Source organism: Ochotona curzoniae, unplaced genomic scaffold (assembly GCF_017591425.1).
Source record: "Ochotona curzoniae isolate NIBS_2020 unplaced genomic scaffold, NIBS_Ocur_1.0 scaffold_4683, whole genome shotgun sequence".
NCBI lineage: Eukaryota > Metazoa > Chordata > Mammalia > Lagomorpha > Ochotonidae > Ochotona > Ochotona curzoniae.
This window is the reverse complement of record NW_024467121.1, coordinates 19,577,034-19,597,435: the sequence shown is the minus strand read 5'-3', so window position 1 is coordinate 19,597,435 and position 20,402 is coordinate 19,577,034. Positions and strand designations below refer to the sequence as shown.

The window sequence follows — 20,402 nt, the reverse complement described above, 5'->3', positions numbered from 1 at the left end:
TCATTTGTAGGGCAAAGATGTAACTGCTTATATGTCTTTGAGATGGCACACACAGCAGAACATAGGATGTGTATATGCAGCCACTTGGAAGGCTTGTGTGTTGTCTTTCTTTCATCATTCTGGGCTGTGAATAATCAATCTATGTGAAATGTTCTTCTTCCCTGGTTGAGGTAAGGGAGATCCTGTATGGTGATTGCTGTGTTGCCCTCATAATTATCACACCATGCAAGACTGTGTATCATATAAATTTTTCATGTTAAGAAAAATTATTACTAAATTATTAAATTTAAATCAGGGGTAACATTTTAACCTGATATTTTTCTATACATTGTCCAAGGAGTGCAGTTACCAGTGGTTTACCAATAAGGTAGATGAGCAGCATTTTCCTCCCCCCTTTTTGTTTGTTTCTTGGAGTTGAGTGTAAGTGAAGACAGAGATTTGTATGGAAAGAAATCAGGAAAAGTATATAGGTTTGCTTATAGAATCATGTTTCTCTCAATAGCTGTTTGCTTCCAAGGAGGTTCCTTTTCCTGATAAGCTATGCATGGGGAAGACATCAACTAATTGGAACCAGAAAGGCTGATGGTAGTCAACCTGTGCTTCCAATCTCAACCTCATATGTTTTCCAACAGTTTTTAGAAGTCTAAAACATGAGCTCCAAGGTGATATGATATTAAGTCCCTTTTTTTGAGGCCACCTGTCTTCTGGAGGTAATGGGTACTCAATATCTTGATCGCAGAGAGAAACCTGTACCCTCCTTGACCACTTCTATGCGTTCCTCAGTTATATGTGCATAATGTGCGTCTGGTCCAGAACTTTGCTTTATACTTTAAGCAACTGAAGTCTGAGTGTTAAGTGGCTTGTCCAATAGCCAGTAGCAACTTAGTATAGTCAAGAAGCCAGTGCAGGCCTCAGTAACACAGGCAGCCTTTCCTCTGTGTCACACTCACATCTGGTGTCTGAGCTTCGAGCTTCAGCCCATTCCACTGCTTTCAGCATTCTCTGTCCCTAGGCAGTGTGTAGGCCGAGTCAGACACTTGCTCCTCCTTTTAGTTTTCAGGTCCGTTTCCAACCCTCTACCCCATCTGCCTCAGATGGGCGATGAAACCTCTTTCCCTCCTCTGTGCCAGCACCTGTCACTTCCAGTATATGCGATGGTGCTGACTTCTCCACCAAGGTCACCGCTTTAGGGCTGCTGACCTCAGCTGCTCCCTGATTCTGTGGATAAAGGAAGTAACAATTCATGCAATTCAGTTAACCCTAGAGACCTGTTCCTGAATGTTCCATCATCCCCTGGGGAAAACCAGTCTGTTCTGTGTGAGACAGGCTTTACCCTTCTTAACCTTCCCCTCAGTTTCTCAATTTTGCTCCCAGAAGCAACTTGTGCAGTTATTGCAATTTTCCATTTTCTGTCCTTTAAAATGTGTCACAGTTAGATAGACAGTGAGCTTCCTTCTGCCTGAAATTAGTCAAATTTTCCTCAGACCTTCTGCCATCTCCCTTAATAAGGCTGCCTTGTTCTTTTTGATTCCCACCTCTATACCCCCCATGCTGCTACTCCTCTCCTCTGTCTTTGTTTTGTTTTGTGTCTGAAATTCTAAGATCAGCGCACTACCAAAATCTCCCTTTATGCTTGTCACCATTCTATCTTATTTTCTGCTGTAGTTTAGGATTGTGGTTGTCACTATACAAATATTGTTACATAAAACTCAAATTGTATTTTATCTTGTAGATTTCCGGAGCATAAGTTCTGGAACACTGAAACTGAGTTTATGACTAAGCAGATTTGTCCTTAAAAGGTTCCGGAATGCTTGTGCCTTTTTTATATTTCTAATGACAACACTTTATCATGGAATTCTATCTCTGGTGCAGAGATAGCACCTTACATGAGAGGTGACTTCCCTTTTCCGGAGATGTGTCAGGGTTAGTGCAGAAAAGGGGGTTGGCACTGACTCAAGACCCAGAGTGAGTGTGCCTATCCCTGCATGGCATGGCTGGTGACAGCTCTTTCTGAAGTCCCAGTGGAGGAGGAAGACAAACCAGCCTGTGGCAGCAAAGGCAGTCTGGGCACAGCCTGTGATGCCAGCTGACTGAGGGGGTTAGGGTGGGAACCACACAGGCAGGATGCTTTCTCTTGGCAGGAGGGTGTTGCCGTTGGGCCAGGAAAATACCCAAGTAGATGCAGAGATGCATGCCACGTGAGTCTGTAGGTTCAGTTTTCAGAATTCCCCTGTGATTCCTCCAGATACACCTTGTTCCATAGCCATGTGGAGGAAGTTTCAAATTTTCCTGACTCTGCATTGTTTAAATCATGGGTGGCCATTCATTCGTATAATATAATTATCACTAGCCTTTTGGGGTATAAATAGTTTTATTACAAACTGTTAGTGTATTTCAGTATATAGCAATATTACAAATTTGGAAATCTGTGTTCACATATGTTCAATATTAAGGCAGAGTTAACATTTTTATTATTTTTTTTCAAACAAGATAATTCTTTCAAAATAGTATGTAAAATTTCCTTGTATTCACTATATTACACATGTTAGTAAGTTAATACCTAACTAGACAACCAACAACAAAAAGCTTTGGTTATGGTGCAATTACCAATTCTATGGAAAAAAATTGGCTCATATGATGCTAAGTGCATTAAAATGTCATTAAACTAACTGTACTATTTTTGTAGAAGCTATGTTTTTCCAAATAGATTTCTTTTTCTCTTGGCATTTTCTTTTTCTTACAGTGTAAATTTCAAACATTTAATAGAATCATTGCATGAGTGTATATACATACAATGGCATAAAACTTTTGTTCAAAAATTTGTGTTAGCAAAAACAGCAACAAAACCCACTTATCTTTGTGACAGTACTGACTGATGTAGAGTTTAAGAATATAGTATGCTTCAAATAGCTCCTAATAGATACTGGAAACCTCTGCTGTTTGTGGAAAATATTTTTGTATCCATATAGCTTTGTAGTTATTTTAAAAGATTTGCTTGTTTTTATTTGAAAGGCAAATTTACAGAGAAAAGAGGAAAGAGAAAAAGAGACAGTTCTTTCAGCTGCTGGTTCACTCCCCAATTAGTCACAGTTGTTGTAGCTGACCTGATCCAATACCAGGAGCCAGGAGGTTCCTTTGGGTCTCCTGTCTGGGTGCAGGACCCAAGGACTTGTGCCAGCCTCCACTGCCTTCCCAGGTTATAAACAGGGCATTGGATCAGAAGAGGAGAAGCTGGGACAGGAACTCGATGCCCATATGGGATCCTGATGCCATATAGACAGAGGATTAACCTACTGTGATAGCCCCAGCAGTCATTTTTAATAACATTTGTTTATTAAGTATCCCCCCCTTACTACCGAGTGTAGTATAGAGATGACTTAATTTGTTAAAGAAGAAGAAAAATCCCCTGAAGAATAAAAGATTCCCAAGAAAGAAATCAGCGGGGCTGGCACTATGGTTCAACAGACTAATCCTTCACCTGCAGTATCAGCATCCCTAATGGGCACTGGTTCTAGACCCAGCTGTTCCACTTCTGATCCAACTCCCTTCTTATGACCTAGGGAAGCAATGGAGGATACCTCAAGTACTTGGGCTCCTGAACCCATGTGGGAGACCCAGAAGAAACTCCTGGCTCTCAGTTGTGGATCAGCTCAGCTCTGACCATTGCAACCATTTGGAGAATATACAACAAATAGAAGATTTTTCCCTATAAATCTGCCTTTCAAAAAAAAAAATATATATATATATAAAGAGCACCCAACGCAATAGCCAGGATCCCATATGGGCACAGGTTGTGTCCTGGGTGCTCCACTTTCCATCCAGCTCCCTGCATATGTGTGTGTATAAAATAAATTTATATATTTTATATATTATTTATTATATATCATTATTATATATGTTACATATTTTATATTATATATAGTATTGTTATATATTTATTATATATCATATATATATATAATAAACAGGCAACCTGAATATTTAAAGAAGAAAGGAAAAAGATGGAAGTCAGTGTAAGAGTTCTGGAGATTGGGTTATATAACTTTATTGAACTGTGCACTTAAAAATAGTTGCAATGATACATTTTATACTATACATTTTGTTTACTGTACTTTAAAAAGAGCTCAGTATAGGTGAGGTGGAGTACAGAGGTAAAAATTGGTGCTACAGTAGAAGCGGTGATGAATTGAGTCTGGGAGAAGGATGGAGCAAGGAGACTGTACCTGGGCAGGGACCATGTGGGCACCACCAGGCTGATGTGAGGTGAGAGCACAGGAGAGACAAGGCCCTTTTGCTTGTCGCACTGACACTCGGTACATTCTCTGTCTCTTGTTATCCTCCCTACAGTGGTGTCTCTGCGGACAGCCTGTCATCCAACAGGAAATCCTGTTAGTAGTGCTCCTTAGGTGTCACACGGCCCATTCCCAAATTCCCTTGGATCCTAACAAATGTTATATATTCTTCCGTGTGTTTGTACCTGCTGGCTGTGGCTAACCGTAGAAGAGAGAGGAACAGTGTTAGCTTCCTGGCTGGCCGTGGATGGCTGTGGCAGATCAAAGCAGGTTTTAGCCTCCCATCCTCCAGCCCATCGGTGCCCCTCTGCCTCAGCCTCTTCTCTTGGGACATCCTCACTCTGAGAAGGCTTCCAAGTTTGTTTCTGGTGATACCCACTCAGGAAATCTCTTTTATCATCAGAAAACTTAGCCAAAAAGAAATGAGAACAAGATGCACTAGGAATCTGATCAGTTTCTTCAGTCGTTAGAACATTTTCTTGCCTTTAATTTTATAAGTAACTCAAGTTTATGGTAATCTTTCCCATTTCCAGGGAAGGCTTTTTGTTTGTCTTTTTATGGTTTTGTTTACTTGTTTTTGGTGATAGGCTGGCTTTGTTTTTTTTTCTTTCATTGATTTACAGTACTAACTTTGGCTCTGTTTCCATTAGGAGATGAAAGCATGGAAATTAAAAAACAAATTACAGGAATGAGAAGGTTACTGAATGACAGCACTGGGAGGATATATCAGCGTGTTGGCAAAGAAGGAGAAAAATTAAAGGAAGAACCTCAGGATTTGGACTTAGTCTGGCCTCAGCGTTTGAACTCCTCTATGGAGGTCCCACAGAGCCTCCACCCCTCTTCACGTGGTGCTTGGAATGAGCTACCGCCGCAAAGTGGGCAGTTCTCAGGGCAGTGTGGCACCCGTTCTCGAACCTTCCAGAGCCAGTCCCACACTGCTGTGAGCTCCAATGGTATGGTTGTCATCATACATTCAGAATACACTCATGGGAGTCTGTCTTGACTTTATAATATTTCTTAATATTCAGCTTATTCTTTGACATCAAGTCATTAAACATTTCCTTAATCTGTGTCCCTCACTTTGTCTCCCTGGAGTTCTGCCTTTCTAATAAGTGAACAAATCATTTTTTATAAAGTGAAAGTCTCTTCATTTAATTTTCATAAGTTTTAAAATTTATTTATTTATTTAAAATTAAAGTGAATTCAAAATACAAGGAGAAAAAATAATGCTTTTTTTGGTCATGCTAATTTTCCAGCCTCTGATGTTGAAAAATCTGACATTTTTACTTGCTCAGTACATTATGTATAGGTATGCATATCTCATTTTCATGAAGAGAATTTTTTCAAAAACACTTTCAATTTAATTGAAAAAATGAAGGATTTTCCTTTCATTTTTATTTTATTATATCTTTCAAGAAACAGAATTATTTTTACTTTTTGGAGTTTTTTTTTTAACACAGTTTTGCAGTAAGCAGTTCAGAGACTTGAAGAGCCATCCTGAAACATGGAGGAGATAGCAAGGACCCCTTGAGAAGTAGGGCTGGCCTTCTCTCCTCTCCATGTTGCAGATGCCAGTGTTCAGGTTAGAGGGAGATGACTCTTTAAATGCTGCTCCATAAAAAAATAAAAAGCCACTCCTCTTTAAAATTAGAAAATGATTTATAACAAGCTGAGAAGAGTTGATTTTGTCCTCTATAAATGATAAATATAGTACGTTGAGCATAATCAGGAGTCTTCTGTAAGACCTTCCTCACTCTTTAACCATCAGAGAGACAATAACCGAAATTAAAAACCCTTCAGTATGTGTATAATTGGTAATCCCCATGCAGGTCAGTTTTTAGAGAAGACAGTACTCTGCTTCCCTGTACCCAGCAAGGATGGTGAGTTTACTTCGGGAAATGTTGTTAATTTTAATAATAAAAATCAGACATAAATTTCCTGTATCGATGTGAAAATATATCATTTTGTGTTTATTGATCGCATGCATTCAGTAGGAATGCACTGTATATAATGATGACAACTGTGGCATTCCACTGGAATTATTTGCAATTTTAAAGTTGTATCATCTTAGTTTGCCACAATTTTGAGTGTGAATAATTGTGCTACTCCAAAACATTAAGTTCTCTTTAAGTAATTCATATTCTGCTATGGTAAGCTTTTCTATAGAACCTTCAAATAAGGTGTATTATAGGATTTCAATTATGTTCAATGTATAATAAGATATATAACTGGATCAAAATCTCAGAACTTCCCCTGGCGGACTATGAGAAAGCACAAATGGTAGCAGTTTCTCAACTCTTTGTTTTGTGCTGGAGGAAACCCCACTGTAGCTGCCATCTTCCACATACATTGTTCTCCAAGGACGATGGAAGATAGACAGCATAGAAAGTTGTATTGAGAAAAATATGTCCAGTGTACCAAGTGAGAAAGAGATTGTGGTGCAAGAAATGTATGAAATGGGCCTGGGTAAAGGACGTGAGAGGATCTGCTTGTTGAAGTTAGAGACAAGAAAGCCAACTCACCAGGCCCTCTGACCCATTAGCCTGTTGTCCCTCCTCTGCTTCATTTTTTAAATAACATGCTTAATAGTAAAATAATTTTTTGATCATTAAACTCATTTAATATGAACTCTGATAGCAATAAGCAGCTATGTTTTCGTCAGGCTTCTCTCAGCACTAGTTTCCCCTGCCCCCCAACTAGCATGAATGTGTTCCTGATGAATTTTTTGGATATTGTTTTCCAAGATGAATAGCTCTAACAATAGAAAGGCTTACCAGGGCCATGCATTGTGTGCGTGTGTTCTCACAGGCTTACCAACAATGACACAGCACGCACCTTGCCATGTGGAAGGCTGGATAATTGTGGAAGGCTAGAATCTGACTCCAAAATTTAGATTATGAAAATTAGTAGGTATGTTGTTTCTTTTGGGCATAATACTGTCGAGATAACTTCTTTGCTTTCTCTTTATAATTGTTTTTTGTTTGTTGTTTGGTGGTGTGTCATTCTTTTCTTTCATGCTTAGGAGAACTTCCAGTGGTGAACTCATCAGTCGGAACAAACTGTTGTACTTGTAACTGCCAGTCAACATTACAGGCCATTCTCCAGGAACTCAGGACCATGAGGAAACTAATGCAGATCCAAGCAGGTACAAAGATGACGCCTCACAATGAGTCCTTTCCTTTGTTAGTGTGTATCTGCTATCTGCAGTGGGATGCTTATCATGCTGTCATTACATAGTCTTAGCCACCTTGCTGCTGTCTCCCCCCCACCTTTTTTTTCCTTGCTATCTTGCTGTGTCTTTTGAGTATCTCTTTTCTTAGCTTTTTGTGCACTCTTTTGTCTTTAGCAAATTGCACAAATTTTTTTGTTGCTACTGCTATTCATAGAGTTTAATATACGCACTCCATAAATTTTACCTGGCGATATCCTGCTACTTCACAGGTGTCAGTTAATTAAGTTTTGGAGCAGTTGTGTGTGGAGGTATGGGCTGAAGATGATCTTGGACATAGGCATATCAAAATGTCCAGCCTCCAGGTCTGCTTGTGGCTATTTTTTCTCACATGTTCAGACTCTGTGTGATTCCTGTCTTGGTTCTCCTCATTGCTGTTAGACTAGTTGAAGAACAGAAGAGCAGTGAATTTGTAGTTTGGGATTGTGTAACCAAACAGAGAGGTTTGCTGTCACATGTCTGCAAATAAATAAAATAAAACAAAATCAACATGTCTTGTCTGCTTGCCCAAGGAGTGTGTACCTTAGAGGTAAACCCTCAGTTTGTCGCCCCAGTCGTAAGTTTCTGCCTTGTAGAGCCACATGTGGGTCAGTGGGAGGACAAGTCAAGTCGGTGTCTGCCATTTGGCTTTCTGCTCCTCTCACTTCCTCCCCCGCCCTCCCCCAACACAGCATCCTAAAGCTGTCCAGCTCTTCCGTTTGAGCTCCTTCTCCAAGTTTTGGCTCTGTGGGAGGTATGTAACTTGCTGCCTGGTGGCATGTGTAGGTCACAGTCCTTTTTGCATATGTACAGCTCATTTGGTCAGTCTGTGTCTGGTTGAACTGATTTAGGCCAGCTTGGAGGGGAGGCCCATAAACACAACTTAAAAGTGGTGGTTTAGTAATCTGACTTTTAGGGCTGTAGGTCCTGTGGAAGAACAGGGCAGGGAGATTTTCCCAGAAGGAAAGGGAAACACAGTAGGGGCTTCTGATTTTTTGTTTTGTTTGTTTTATTTTTTGGAAGTGTCAAAAGGACACTCAGTTTTACACAGCTGCCAAGTTCCTCCTCATAAAACTGTGACTTGTGAGCTTCCAGTTTCTCATGTATAAATGGAGTAGTGAGCTAAATCACTGGGTTGTTTTAAAAATGGAGTGAAATGGAAAATGTAAACTTGCAAACTTGATGCAAGCACAAGCTGTTTTTATTGATGTAATTTCAAAACTGATGGAACATTTCTTGAAGTCTGAAAGTTTTAAAATCGTCAATGAAACATCTAATTTCATTATCTCCACTTTTGGAGAATGAAGGTGTTGTATTTAGCTAGACAGTCAGCCTCTTGCCTTCCCTTGTGAAGGAACACAACCAGGGGATGCTGATAGAGGAGAGCAGGGAAGCAGAATTTATTAAAAGACAAAGGATATTATACACTGTGATGTAAGTGTGGTCAACCTTATGAAGGGGAATTGGCTGCTTATACGCCCACAGGCTTAGGTCATTCTTTTGTAAGATATGGAGTGGCACACAGGGCATGGTCTGTTTGAGTATCCAAAGGGAGCATAGTTTGGAGTGAGGCAGCAGGGAGGTGGTCATCTTTAGGCAGGCAGCCTGGTGTTGGTGCTTGAGGCAGAGTGAGGCATGATGGAGTGAGTGTGCTGAACCTTCAGCCGTGTGGAGTCACATGGAAGGTGATGGGATTTGGGTGGTGTGCAGGCCTGCATGCTGGCGGTCCTCAGTGCTTTAAAGTCCACTAACTTCCTGCCTACCCAAATCAAAGTATCAGAGTTTTGGGGCTCATAGGTATGGGGGTCATAGGTATAAGAAATAGTAGATGTTTCTATTAAGCTTTCCTTCTTAGCAGAGGAAACTGCTGCTAGATCTTGGGGAAGAGCAGAAAACACAGTATAGCCATATCACAACTGACAAGTCTGCCCTTTCATCATAATGGCATTCAGGAAGGTCACCCTCCAGAAACTGTTCTTGGTGCCATTTAGTAAATTGTAGTAAAATCTTCATATTTAGTGATGTGGTTTTGACACAAAAAGTTTGATGTTTAGACCTATCAGTCACCTTCACCCAAGATCTCATTAAAATAAGGTAAGCTAAAGGCTTTCTGAAGACCAACATCTTTTGAAGTACTGAATTTGGTTTTATCCTGAGGCAGAAATAAGCATGTTGCTCAATTCAGTCAGCATTTGAGTCACCTAATTCCACCACTGTAATCTGTGTTCTTATTAACCTGGCAAAGGTTAACATCGCCTAAAGAAGAAGCTCAGAAAGAAAGGTTACTTTATTACACACAGATTCTTTCCTCAGAGGAAGAATTTGTTAGCACTTAAGAAAATATGCATATGAAATTATAATGATTTATTTTGTTACTTAAGCTCCTTACTCCTGAAATGGCAGACTACAAATTGCAACCATTTAAATCCTTGACTGAAGCCTTTTTAGAATCTATTAAGTAAATGCCATTTTGTCACCATGTTTTCTTTTCTAAACCTTTACAGATTAGGGAGGTAAATGATTCTAAAGCTATGGATAGCATAAAGGATGAACAGAATAAATTACTCCCCTTTAATTTTCTTCAACTTAAAAATGTGTGTTGTATGGATAGATTTACTTAAGGTTTATTGTCTGTGAGACTTAAATTATATTCAAAAAATTTTCACCTTTATTTTAGGGAGAAGACCAGAGGAAAGATCAAGTGGTTAGATCTGAATGCTGGAGGTTTGCAGAAGGAACAGCAAAACCCAAATATTTGCTGTGTTCTTTAAACCAAACATATTTTACTTTTAATTTGGAATTGCGAGGCTTAGAGAGACCGGCAGGCCAGGGCGTCTGCATCACTGTTCTGGGTGCCTACTTTATGTTGGGGACTTAGACAGCCTGAGCTGCAAATGCAGATAGTACAGAGAGAAGCTCCCCATTTGCCATAGAACACCCCCAAAACTGCAGAAGGCCAGTCACTGACCTGGGGTGGTGGAAGAAAAGAGGAGTTGATTGCAGTGCACAGAGCAAGAAGCAGGGCAGCCATTGCTTACTTCCTGGGCTCTTTGAAGGGTTGGGCGGGATACTTACAGACTGAAGTTGGGGCTGAGATGTGGTTGTTCCAGCTCTTGTTCCAGGTTGTTCTGTAGGCCATGAGACGCTGCTTCAAGTGCTTGGTGCTGTTGAGTTCTTAGGGAATTTTTATGATGATATAGTGGGTTTCAGTCAGTCTGGGGGCTACATGCAGGGGGGTGGTTAACTTCTACTCTGGGCCTGGAGTTCCTGGAAAAGAAACCCCTTGAGAGGAGATGTTATCAGTTGGAGAAACAAACGACCTTACAAGTCCACTGATTAGAAACTTGTAGGGCAAGCTGTACCACTCTCCCAATTCAATGAACTGATTTTAGCATTTGCAATCATAAGGGTCAGAAGAAGAACTTTCCTCTAAGGGAGGAAGCCTGGGAAACTACTGGATGATATCTAGTATCTGTTGGTATACAAGGCATTGTATAGGAGTTCATTTCAAACTGGCTGCACATTAGATTCACTGAGGAGCTTTCAGAAAGTACTGATTCATAGGCCCCAACCCCTGGAAATTTTGATTCACATAGTCCAGGGTGGAGCTGAGATACCAGAGAATTTTTTTTTTTTCTTTTTTAACTCCTGAGGATTCTGATATGCCAGCTAAGGTCAGAAGTCAGTGAACCTGACTCATGTATCAATAGTTTAAAATCTTTTCTGTGCTCTCATAGTTTGATTTGATTCTTGCAATTTGCCCTTTAGAGTTAAAAATATTAAGATCAAAGCATAAATATGCTCTCAGGCTGATAATTAACTAAGGGCACACATTTGGCATAGTCTAGGTGCCTGGGATGCCCCCTCTCCTATCAGAGTGCCTGAGTTAGAGCCCCCGCTGTGCTCCAACTCCAGCTGCCTGCTTATGCTCAGCCTAGGAGGCAGACAGTGATGTCTCAATGTGTTGGGGCCCTGCTGCCATGTGAGAGACCCAGATTGAGGTCCAGCCCTGACTATTGGAGGTGTCTGGGGAAGGAACCAACAAATGAAAAGTTTCTCTCTGTGTCCTTTTCTTTCTGTCTCTGATGAATAAAAACCTTTAGTTGCCATTTAAGTTATATGTTACAGGTTGGCTTTTCATTAAAAACCAATATATCCTGTATTCATATTTGGTAAACTATATGAATACGTGAAGACGTAAGTAAGAATACTACCTATTTTGCTGTTCTACTTTCTATTTAAGTGTTATATGTTCAACAAGCATACAAGTGTATATTCCCCATGAGTATTTAGTCCTTGGATTGTACCTTTCCTCTTGGGAACTCTGGCTGTTTCTGTGCCTGGCTAATTTCCTTTACTTGTATTGAATGGTATTATTCCTATTTTCAGCTGCATAAAACTGAGATCTGGAGAAGCAGCCTGATCTGAACTCATGGATCATGGTGCTGTTGAAATCGCTGTTGTGCAGAGAGTGGTGGAGAAGGAGTTACTGGGCCTTACGAAGTGACCTAAGTTTTTGTACATGTGTACTGATTTCTATTATAGAATCATTTCAAACCATATGTTTTGATCAGTCTTGCCCAGATGGTCATCCTTGTTTCATGCTTGTCAATTTTAGCACCTGTAGATTGTTAGCAATGTTAGAATTGTCAGTCAAATCATAAGTGACAGGTTTGGAATATGCCTGAAATGCACTTACCAGAAAGTATGGATTTCTATTCCTGAGTTTAAGTTCTGGAACTCTGTTTTATTTTAAAATGTCATGATTTATAAGTCATACTCATGACTTGTAACTGTTTGCTTCCATTGAGCCAGGTAGTAACAGTACACTGTAGTACTGATCGTAGTAGCGATTCACTGTTTTGAGCGGTTTCCTCCCGGCTGTTCTGCCTCTAGGACTTTAAGATGCTCCAGAGCCTGCATGTGGTAACCTTTAGCAGGAATGTGAGATTTATTTTGCTGTGCTCCATATCTTTGCAGGAGCCTCACTTCAGTTTTGTTTTTCAGATCACATAGATAGACCAGGGATAAGTCTTCCCAAGTTAGACACAAGTGCCTGTACCATATTTTTGTTTATTGTTCACAGTTGGAACTCAAAACAGACAACAACCCCCAATTTCCCTTATGTGCTCCCAGCGAACCGGTGTCTCACGCAAGAGAACTAAAAAGAAAAAAGTGCCACCCAAGACTCTTGAACCTCTTACTGTGAAACAGAAGCCCAGCATGTTGGAAATTGAGAAGTCGATGACAGCATTGGCCCCTGAGCAGTCTGGGCCCCAAGCCACTGAGCACACCTCCACGGAGGAGAACCGGGTCCTGGGCTTCGGCATTGTTCTCGAATCACCTGCCTCAGATGTAAGTTGATACCTTCTGCCTGCTGACTCAAACGTGATGTAACTGTCAGGTATTTTAGTATTAATACATTCTCCTCTGGGCTAATTTTCACAAGACAACTAGAGAAACTTGCAGAATGCATGTGGAAGAGAGGAAATGAAAACTAGTGATTTCCTTGTCTATAATTTTTCTTTTCTAAATATTTTGTGCTGTATTTATTTAAGCATGTCTCCATTCTTTATCTTTGGAAGAAGGCTGAGGGCATAAATAACCTTCTCACTAATTTCTTTAACATTTTTAATTTCTAAGTGGCAGTTTCCAATTTCCTCAATGTAGAGCACTAAAGGAACATAATTAAATCCTTGGTAGATGGGCATAAATGAACAGAACCATACAGATAAGGTCATACCTTTCTGGAAACACAAACTAATAATAAAAAAGGAGCAGTAGTACTAATTCTATTTTATAGATGCAAGCTACACTGCTAATTAGGTGGCAGTGCCATGCCATTTACTCTGTGTAATGATAGGTTAACACTCTGCAAAGGTTTTGCTATTTTAATATCATTGCCAGGGTGTTATGCAGTCCAGGATGTTGAGTTGCATTTGAGAAAACCATCTGACCTACCATTGTGTCTTCATAGGACCACAAATGAATTTCTTTCATAATGCAGTATATTTGCAACTGCATACTCCATTTACATTATGTTTATTTATGCTTCAGCCCCACCTTGTTGAGAGAATTCTTAAAATAAACAAGAATGAGTGATCTATTATTATCAGATTGCATAGGATGAGAATCCTGCTGAGAACTCCCACAACCTATAGAAGTTTGGAGTTGGGACCTAACTTTTAAATTTAAATTAAGACACAGATTGCTAATTTAAAAAAAATCCTTGTTCAAATTGTAGGAAGACAGTTTGCTAACATATAGTCACATTAGATCTTTAATAAAGAGTACTGACAAAAATAATCAGCTTCTGACCTTTTCAGATGGGAAAATCATTTGAATTTTTATCCAAACATTGGTATTAAATAAGTGTTTTTTTTTTAAAATATATGAGTACATCTTACAACTGTTAGGAAGTTCTTCTAGACTAAAATTTTAATTTTAAAATATCCTACCAGTCAGCTCATGTGATTATGTCATATTTTGATTCAGCTAAGGTCCTAGGTCAAACCTTGGGTAGATTATGTATTCAAAAACAGATAAATGATTCTACAGCACAAAATAACATTAATTCGACTCTAAACAGTTTTCATGGTGCTTTTCTTTATTTCCCTTACATTTTCTAAACATTGTTTTCTGAGAGGCATTGACTGATCTATTAGGACAGCAATTTGAGTTATATAGATTATTTCCACATAGGGTGCTCTGATGCAAGTAACTGAGCTTTTCCATTGTTTTAAGCTCAAAATGTACTTCAGAGACAAATTTTAAAATAACTGAAAAAAAACCTTACATATGTGTGTGTATAGTGAAATAATTCAGTTGCACTAATATGTGTATATATAGTTGTGAATTGTGTGTTTGATGGTGAGCAATGGTAAGTTCCCAGGATTGTGAGATTCAGGTCCAAAGTAGTAGGGCTGGGCAAGTGGTCCAGTGTGACCAGAACAGCTAAAACAGGGCGGCTCTGGTAAAACTCAGATAGTTGGGCTAGAGTAATAACCCTCAGTGTTATATATGGAAGCCTTCAGCCTTCCTTTTGTGAGCACTAGGAAGCCATGGAAAGTTTCAAGTAGAGGAATGATTATTTCTGTGCTTTAGGATAGTAACTGGAGCAGTATTGTGGCTGACAATCGGAGGGACAAAGAGAACAGAAGGAAGGAAGGTGAGGCAGCACAGTAGCAGTGAGCTTGGAAAGAAGGAAAATGAGTTGATCAGGAGGAACTTGGTGACTGAATAGAAGATAATTCCAGTCTTCCTCCTTTCTTCTTTTCCTCCTTTTTTTTTTTTTCTTTAATGAGAGGCACATCGAGATTGACAGAGAGCCAGCTCCCATCCTATGTTTCACTCCCCAAATATATGCAATGGCTGCTGCTGAGCTGGGGCAGGAACTAGGAGCCATAAACACAATCCAGGTCTCCTACCAGGGTCCTTGCTGCTTTCCTGGGTTCTACAATGGCAGGAAGCTGGAGCCAGAGCCATGCTATGTGGAACATGGGTGTCTTGATGGTTGGGTTGAATGCTCACTCCCACAAACCCAGCTTCCTAGACGACTTTCACTGTGGCAGAGAGAGCAAGAACAGCAGCAGGCACTCAGTTCTGCATGGGAAGTGAAGTGAAGCAGCATCCTCAAAATGCTCCTTAGACGCATAGTACACAAGAGAAACAATCAGTGCTGGGAGAAATGAAACACTGATGCACAGAGTCCATGTTTACTCCTTTTCTGAATATAAAATATTCACAATGTGGGGCAAGCATTTGGCCCCGCAATTAATACTCCTGTTGGGATGCCTGCATTCCATGTTGGAATATTTGGATTCAATTCAATGCTCTGTGACCAGTTCCAGGACCCTGGGAGTCAACTAGTGACCGACTCAGGTTGAGTTCTGGGCTCCTGGCTTTACTCTAGCTCAGTCCTGGCTGTTGAAGACATCTGGAGACGAAAGCGTGAGGACAAAGTCTTTCTCTCTGTCTCTCTGCCTTTCAAATTAAAAAAACAAAAAATTAAAAAAATTATAAAACTGACAGTTGAAATTAGCTTACAATTTATTTAATTATAATAATTAAATTAACTATAAAAATCAACACTTTAAAACCTGTGATTTGTAGGATCACACAAATGGAGTTGTGTGTATTCATGACACAAATGTAAGAATCTGTGTGGGACTGTAGATCATTGTAGGTAGACCACTGAATTCTGATTAATAACGATTATCTATACTCAAATGTGGAAAAATTACAAGGCTCTAATCAAAACCACTGAAATGTCAACACCTCAGAGTTTTTGTGAGCATCAGATAACATGGTATATGGGAAAATCCCGGCACATAGGAGTTACTCATTAAGTGTTACTTATTGATTTATTTTTATTATGTTTTTATTGGAAAGGCGGATATACAGAGAGGAGAGACAGAGAGGAAGATCTTCCGTCCGATGATTCACTCCCCAAGTGAGCACAACGGCCGATGCTATGCCGATCCGAAGCCAGGAGCCTCTTCCGGGTCTCCCACATGGGTGCAGGGTCCCAAAGCTTTGGGCCGTCCTCGACTGCTTTCCCAGGCCACAGGCAGGGAGCTGGAAGGGAAGCAGGGCTGCCGGGATAGAACCGGCGCCCATATGGGATCCTGGGCGTGCAAGGCGAGGACCTTAACCACTTGCGCCACTGCGCCGGGCCCACTGTTTTATAATTATTAACATGATTTCCTAGTCTTCTTCCCCAGCTTCTCAAATGCAGAGACTTAATAATAGTAATAATAATAATCCTGTGCTATCCTTGGCCAGATAAATAACCCCATTGAATCCTTACTCATTGTGACTCTCATTATCCTTATTTTTCAGGGAGCTCACACAAATTCACACAGCCAGAAAATGGGGGAGCTGGTTCTCCAACCCACAGCTATCCTCTCATCCCTTATCTGCTGTGAAGACTTCCAGAGGCCCATCCTAGCACAGTTCTTCTTCATGATGAATACTCAATAATTATGGGATGATTTAATACGAGAGAAAATCAGTAGGATAGACTCTAGTTATTTATTGTGTTTACTTGGACGTTTCCTGATGCCATGCTGATGGCTAAGGCAGCAGGCTCTGAGGGTCAGGTGCTGGGTTTGAGTCTTGGCTGCATGAACCTGAACAAGTGAACCTGCCGTGTCTTCTCCTGAGTTTCCTTTCTGTGAAATAGGAATAATAATAACTCCCCTCAAAGAGTTGGCCTTTCAGAAGAATTAAATGAAGTAATCTATGTAAAGCGCTTGGAATATTGCCTGGCACATTTTAAGCACTCAAACACTTTCTAACCTTAGCTATTCCACCTAACTACCTTTATAGAACAAATGTAAGTATTTTTTAAGTAAACTCATCTGTTTGTATGAATGAACAGATACATCTTGATAATAAATGTTTTTTAAAAAGGGAGTGACCAGAAACGATTCTCTTTTGGGCTAGGATTATTTGACCCTTTTAAAATTAGCACTTAAAAAAAATCAGGTCAGAATTACACAGAAGCAAAAGTAGAAACCCAAAACCAAACTTCAGGTTTAAAGACAGTATTTAGTTCTTTCTTCGTGATGTCATAACCCAGTACTCTGCTAACTCTGAGACATAACAATTGTTAATTTAAATCACTGTCTTTTGAAGACTAGATGTATTGACCAAGTGTGGCTTGTTTTTCAGCTCTGGTTAAAAAAAAACACTTAGATCAATTTTTAAAAATGTTTTTATAACAACTTCAAATAATAGAAAATGTTCTTCCATTTGTTACTGTTACTGTGAATATTCTACAGTAATCCTAGATTAAATATTGTTACCCAGCAGGTAAGTCTATGGATATTTATAAGCAAAATTATTTTACTGTATTTATTTATTTATTTATTTAAAAAGCATAGCAACAGGGGCCCGGCTCCAAGGCCTAGTGGCTAAAGTCCTTGCCTTGAACACACTGGGATCCCATATGGGTTCCAGTTCTAATCCCAGCAGCTCCACTTCCCATCGCAACTCCCTGCTTGTGGCCTGGGAAAGCAGTTGAGGACGGTCAAAGCCTTGGGACCCTGTACCCGCGTGGGAGACCTTGAAGAAGTTCCTGTCTTCTGGCTCCAGATCGGCAAAGCACCAGCCGTTGTGCTCACTTGGGGAGTGAATCATCGGATGGAAGATCTTCCTCTCTGTTTCTCCTCCTTTCTGTATATCTGACTTTGTAATAAAAATAAATAAATCTTTTTTTAAAAAAAAAGCAGAGCAACAAAGAGAGGATTTTCCATCTGCTGGTTCATCCTCCACATGTGTGTAGTATCCAGTGCTGGACCAGACCATAGTCAGGAGCCAGGAACACCATTCACGTTTTCTGCATGGGTGGCAGGGGCCCATGTGCTCGAGTGATCATATGCTGCCTCCCAGGTTGAACATTAGCAGGAAACTGGCAGGACTCTCTCCCAGAGCCTCAGATCGGGGCTGTGGGCATCGTAAGCAACAACTTAACCCAGCGAGTGACAGGGCCTGTCCCAGATGATTTTGTTCATGTTTATGTTATTATATCATTCTCCCTAAAATAAATAATTTAAAACTCAACATTGCTTTCAGCAGGATTAGCTTTTAAACTCAGAATTTTATCTTGCCTCGTATTAGCTCATTATAGGCAAGATGTTCTGTGAGGAAGTAGTGAATCAGGCAAGCAGTTTTTTATTTATTCATAGCAAAATAGAAGCAGTATGTGATCAAGAGTTTACATTCTAGTACAAGTTGCTTGAGTTCAAATCTTTACCCATTACAAGTTGGCTGGGTAATCTTAAACAAGTTAGTTAACCTCTCCTAACTTTAGTTTTCGTTGTTTTTTTTTTTTTTTTTTTTTGCTAATTGAGTACGATAATGGTAGCTGCTTAATACAGTGAGAATTAAATTTTAAACATCCATGTAATGTGTGTTAGCCCAGAGGGTAGAATACAGTGAAGTAGAAAGTGAACGTCATGTATGTCATTGCCTTCCAGGATGTACTGAAATTAATGAAATAGTCCTTATCCTTCAAGGAACAGAGGAAAGCTCACAAACAGTAATTAGAGTATTATAGGACATAAGGTCTAGTACAGACAGAGATCTCCTGGGAGCCAGACGAGCAGAGCCTTCATTCCTGGAAGGTAAAGGAGACAGGCTGTTATCAACGTGATCATCTTGGAGGGGCAGTTTCAGTGTCGTTAGGAGGTAAGAAGCTGGTTGTAATTGGCTAAAATATTAGGTATGGTGATTTGGCTCAAATATCTTTAGCATAAATCAAACTCTAGACTTCAAAGTGATTAACAGCGGAGACAGGGAGAAAGTAAAAACATCTCTAAATGTTTTTGTAGTATCTCTTATGCAAGTGTATGAAGAAATGTTCTAGGGACCAAACTGTATTGTCTTCTAAAATTGAATTCTGAGCTCTACTAACATTATATAAAATTTGAAAATCTACAAGGAATTGGCTCTTTTTTTTTTAAAGATTTATTTTTATTATGTTTTTATTGGAAAGGCGGATATACAGAGAGGAGAGACAGAGAGGAAGATCTTCCGTCCAATGATTCACTCCCCAAGTGGCCTCAACGGCCGATGCTATGCCGATCCGGGGCCATCCTCGACTGCTTTCCCGGGCCACAGGCAGGGAGCTGGAAGGGAAGCGGGGCTGCCGGGATTAGAACCGGCGCCCATATGGGATCCTGGGCGTGCAAGGCGAGGACCTTAAGCACTTGCGCCACTGCGCCGAGCCCAAGAAATTGGCTCTTTAATGACTTTTTATAGTTCTTATCATTCTCAATGTACGTGGGTACTTCAAAAGGCCCATGGCAGTGAAATTGGAAGATAAGTCTATTTTGATGCAGAAAATTTTGAAGCCCATGTATATGCAGAATCTTAAGGAAGTTCATTGCAAATGTGTAGTATGAAAAACTTATTCATAGTTGGACAGTTAAGCTAGCTAGGCTAACTAGAGCAGACTGCCTGTCAATTGCATGTGTTTTTGATGGCCACCGAGCTCATTGGCCATGTTTTGGGCATAGCATTTAAAAACTAGAAACGGTAATTCATGATAAATCTTCCTGGAGCGAATTTGCGTTACAGGAAGCAATTTTAATTTTTCTCAAACAGGAGATCACATTTATAAACAAAATAAAGTGAGGAGTTGAGGTTTTGAGTATTTTGAATTTTTCTTTTCAGAATCCAAAGTTCATTTTCCTAGAAATGAATACACGGATAAATAAATACTAGATGAGAATAAAGGAGGATCATTGTGTACAGTAACGTTACTGCCAGAAAGACTACATTCACTTCTTTAAACATTCTTAGAAATGCTGTTATATTTTTCAGTTCAAGTCAGTTAGTCTTCAGCAGGATCTAGATGCTGCTTCTGCCCTTTTCATTCTGATTTCAGTCTGGTCCCATTCTGAGACTTGATTAGTCAGGCAGTCTGGCCTTTCCCCACTGCAGTCAACTTTGGGCATGTGCCTCTAAATGTGAGTATTGTAAACATAGGATTTGCTAAGTATTATTTAGAATTTGTTAATTTATAATGGAAAACCTGGGACTAATTCCCAACATGAATAGTCATGTCCTTCTTTTTATTCTTATAGCCAATAACCTCATGTTATTATTTTTTTTTTAGCCTCGCATGATTTGTTATTCCTAACTGCACTTAGTTAAAATAGACCATATCTCCCTTGTGGTTAATTTATATGATCTACTTAAAATTACATTTGTTTCTTTACATTTGTCCACAAGCTTCAACCCTGAGTCATTATAATTTTATGCAATTTTTGCCTTCAAAATTTCACCAGTGGATAAGAAGAATTGGGCATGGATTCCTTGTTGTGCTCAGTGGATGAGGTACTAAAATGGCAAGACATAAGAAAATCCAAATTTCTGGTAGGATTCGGACTCTA

General features: G+C 39.8%; 1 protein-coding gene across 1 annotated transcript in view; it reads left to right on the top strand.

The window, feature by feature from the left end:
* Positions 1–20,402, top strand: part of BEND7 (BEN domain containing 7) — an 82,117-nt gene that overhangs the window by 25,771 nt on the left and 35,944 nt on the right. The window contains exons 3-5 of the mRNA XM_040968302.1: positions 4,943–5,245; positions 7,315–7,437; positions 12,587–12,855. Of these exons, the coding sequence (XP_040824236.1) occupies positions 4,943–5,245; positions 7,315–7,437; positions 12,587–12,855 (695 nt within the window). The remainder of the gene's footprint in view (positions 1–4,942; positions 5,246–7,314; positions 7,438–12,586; positions 12,856–20,402) is intronic.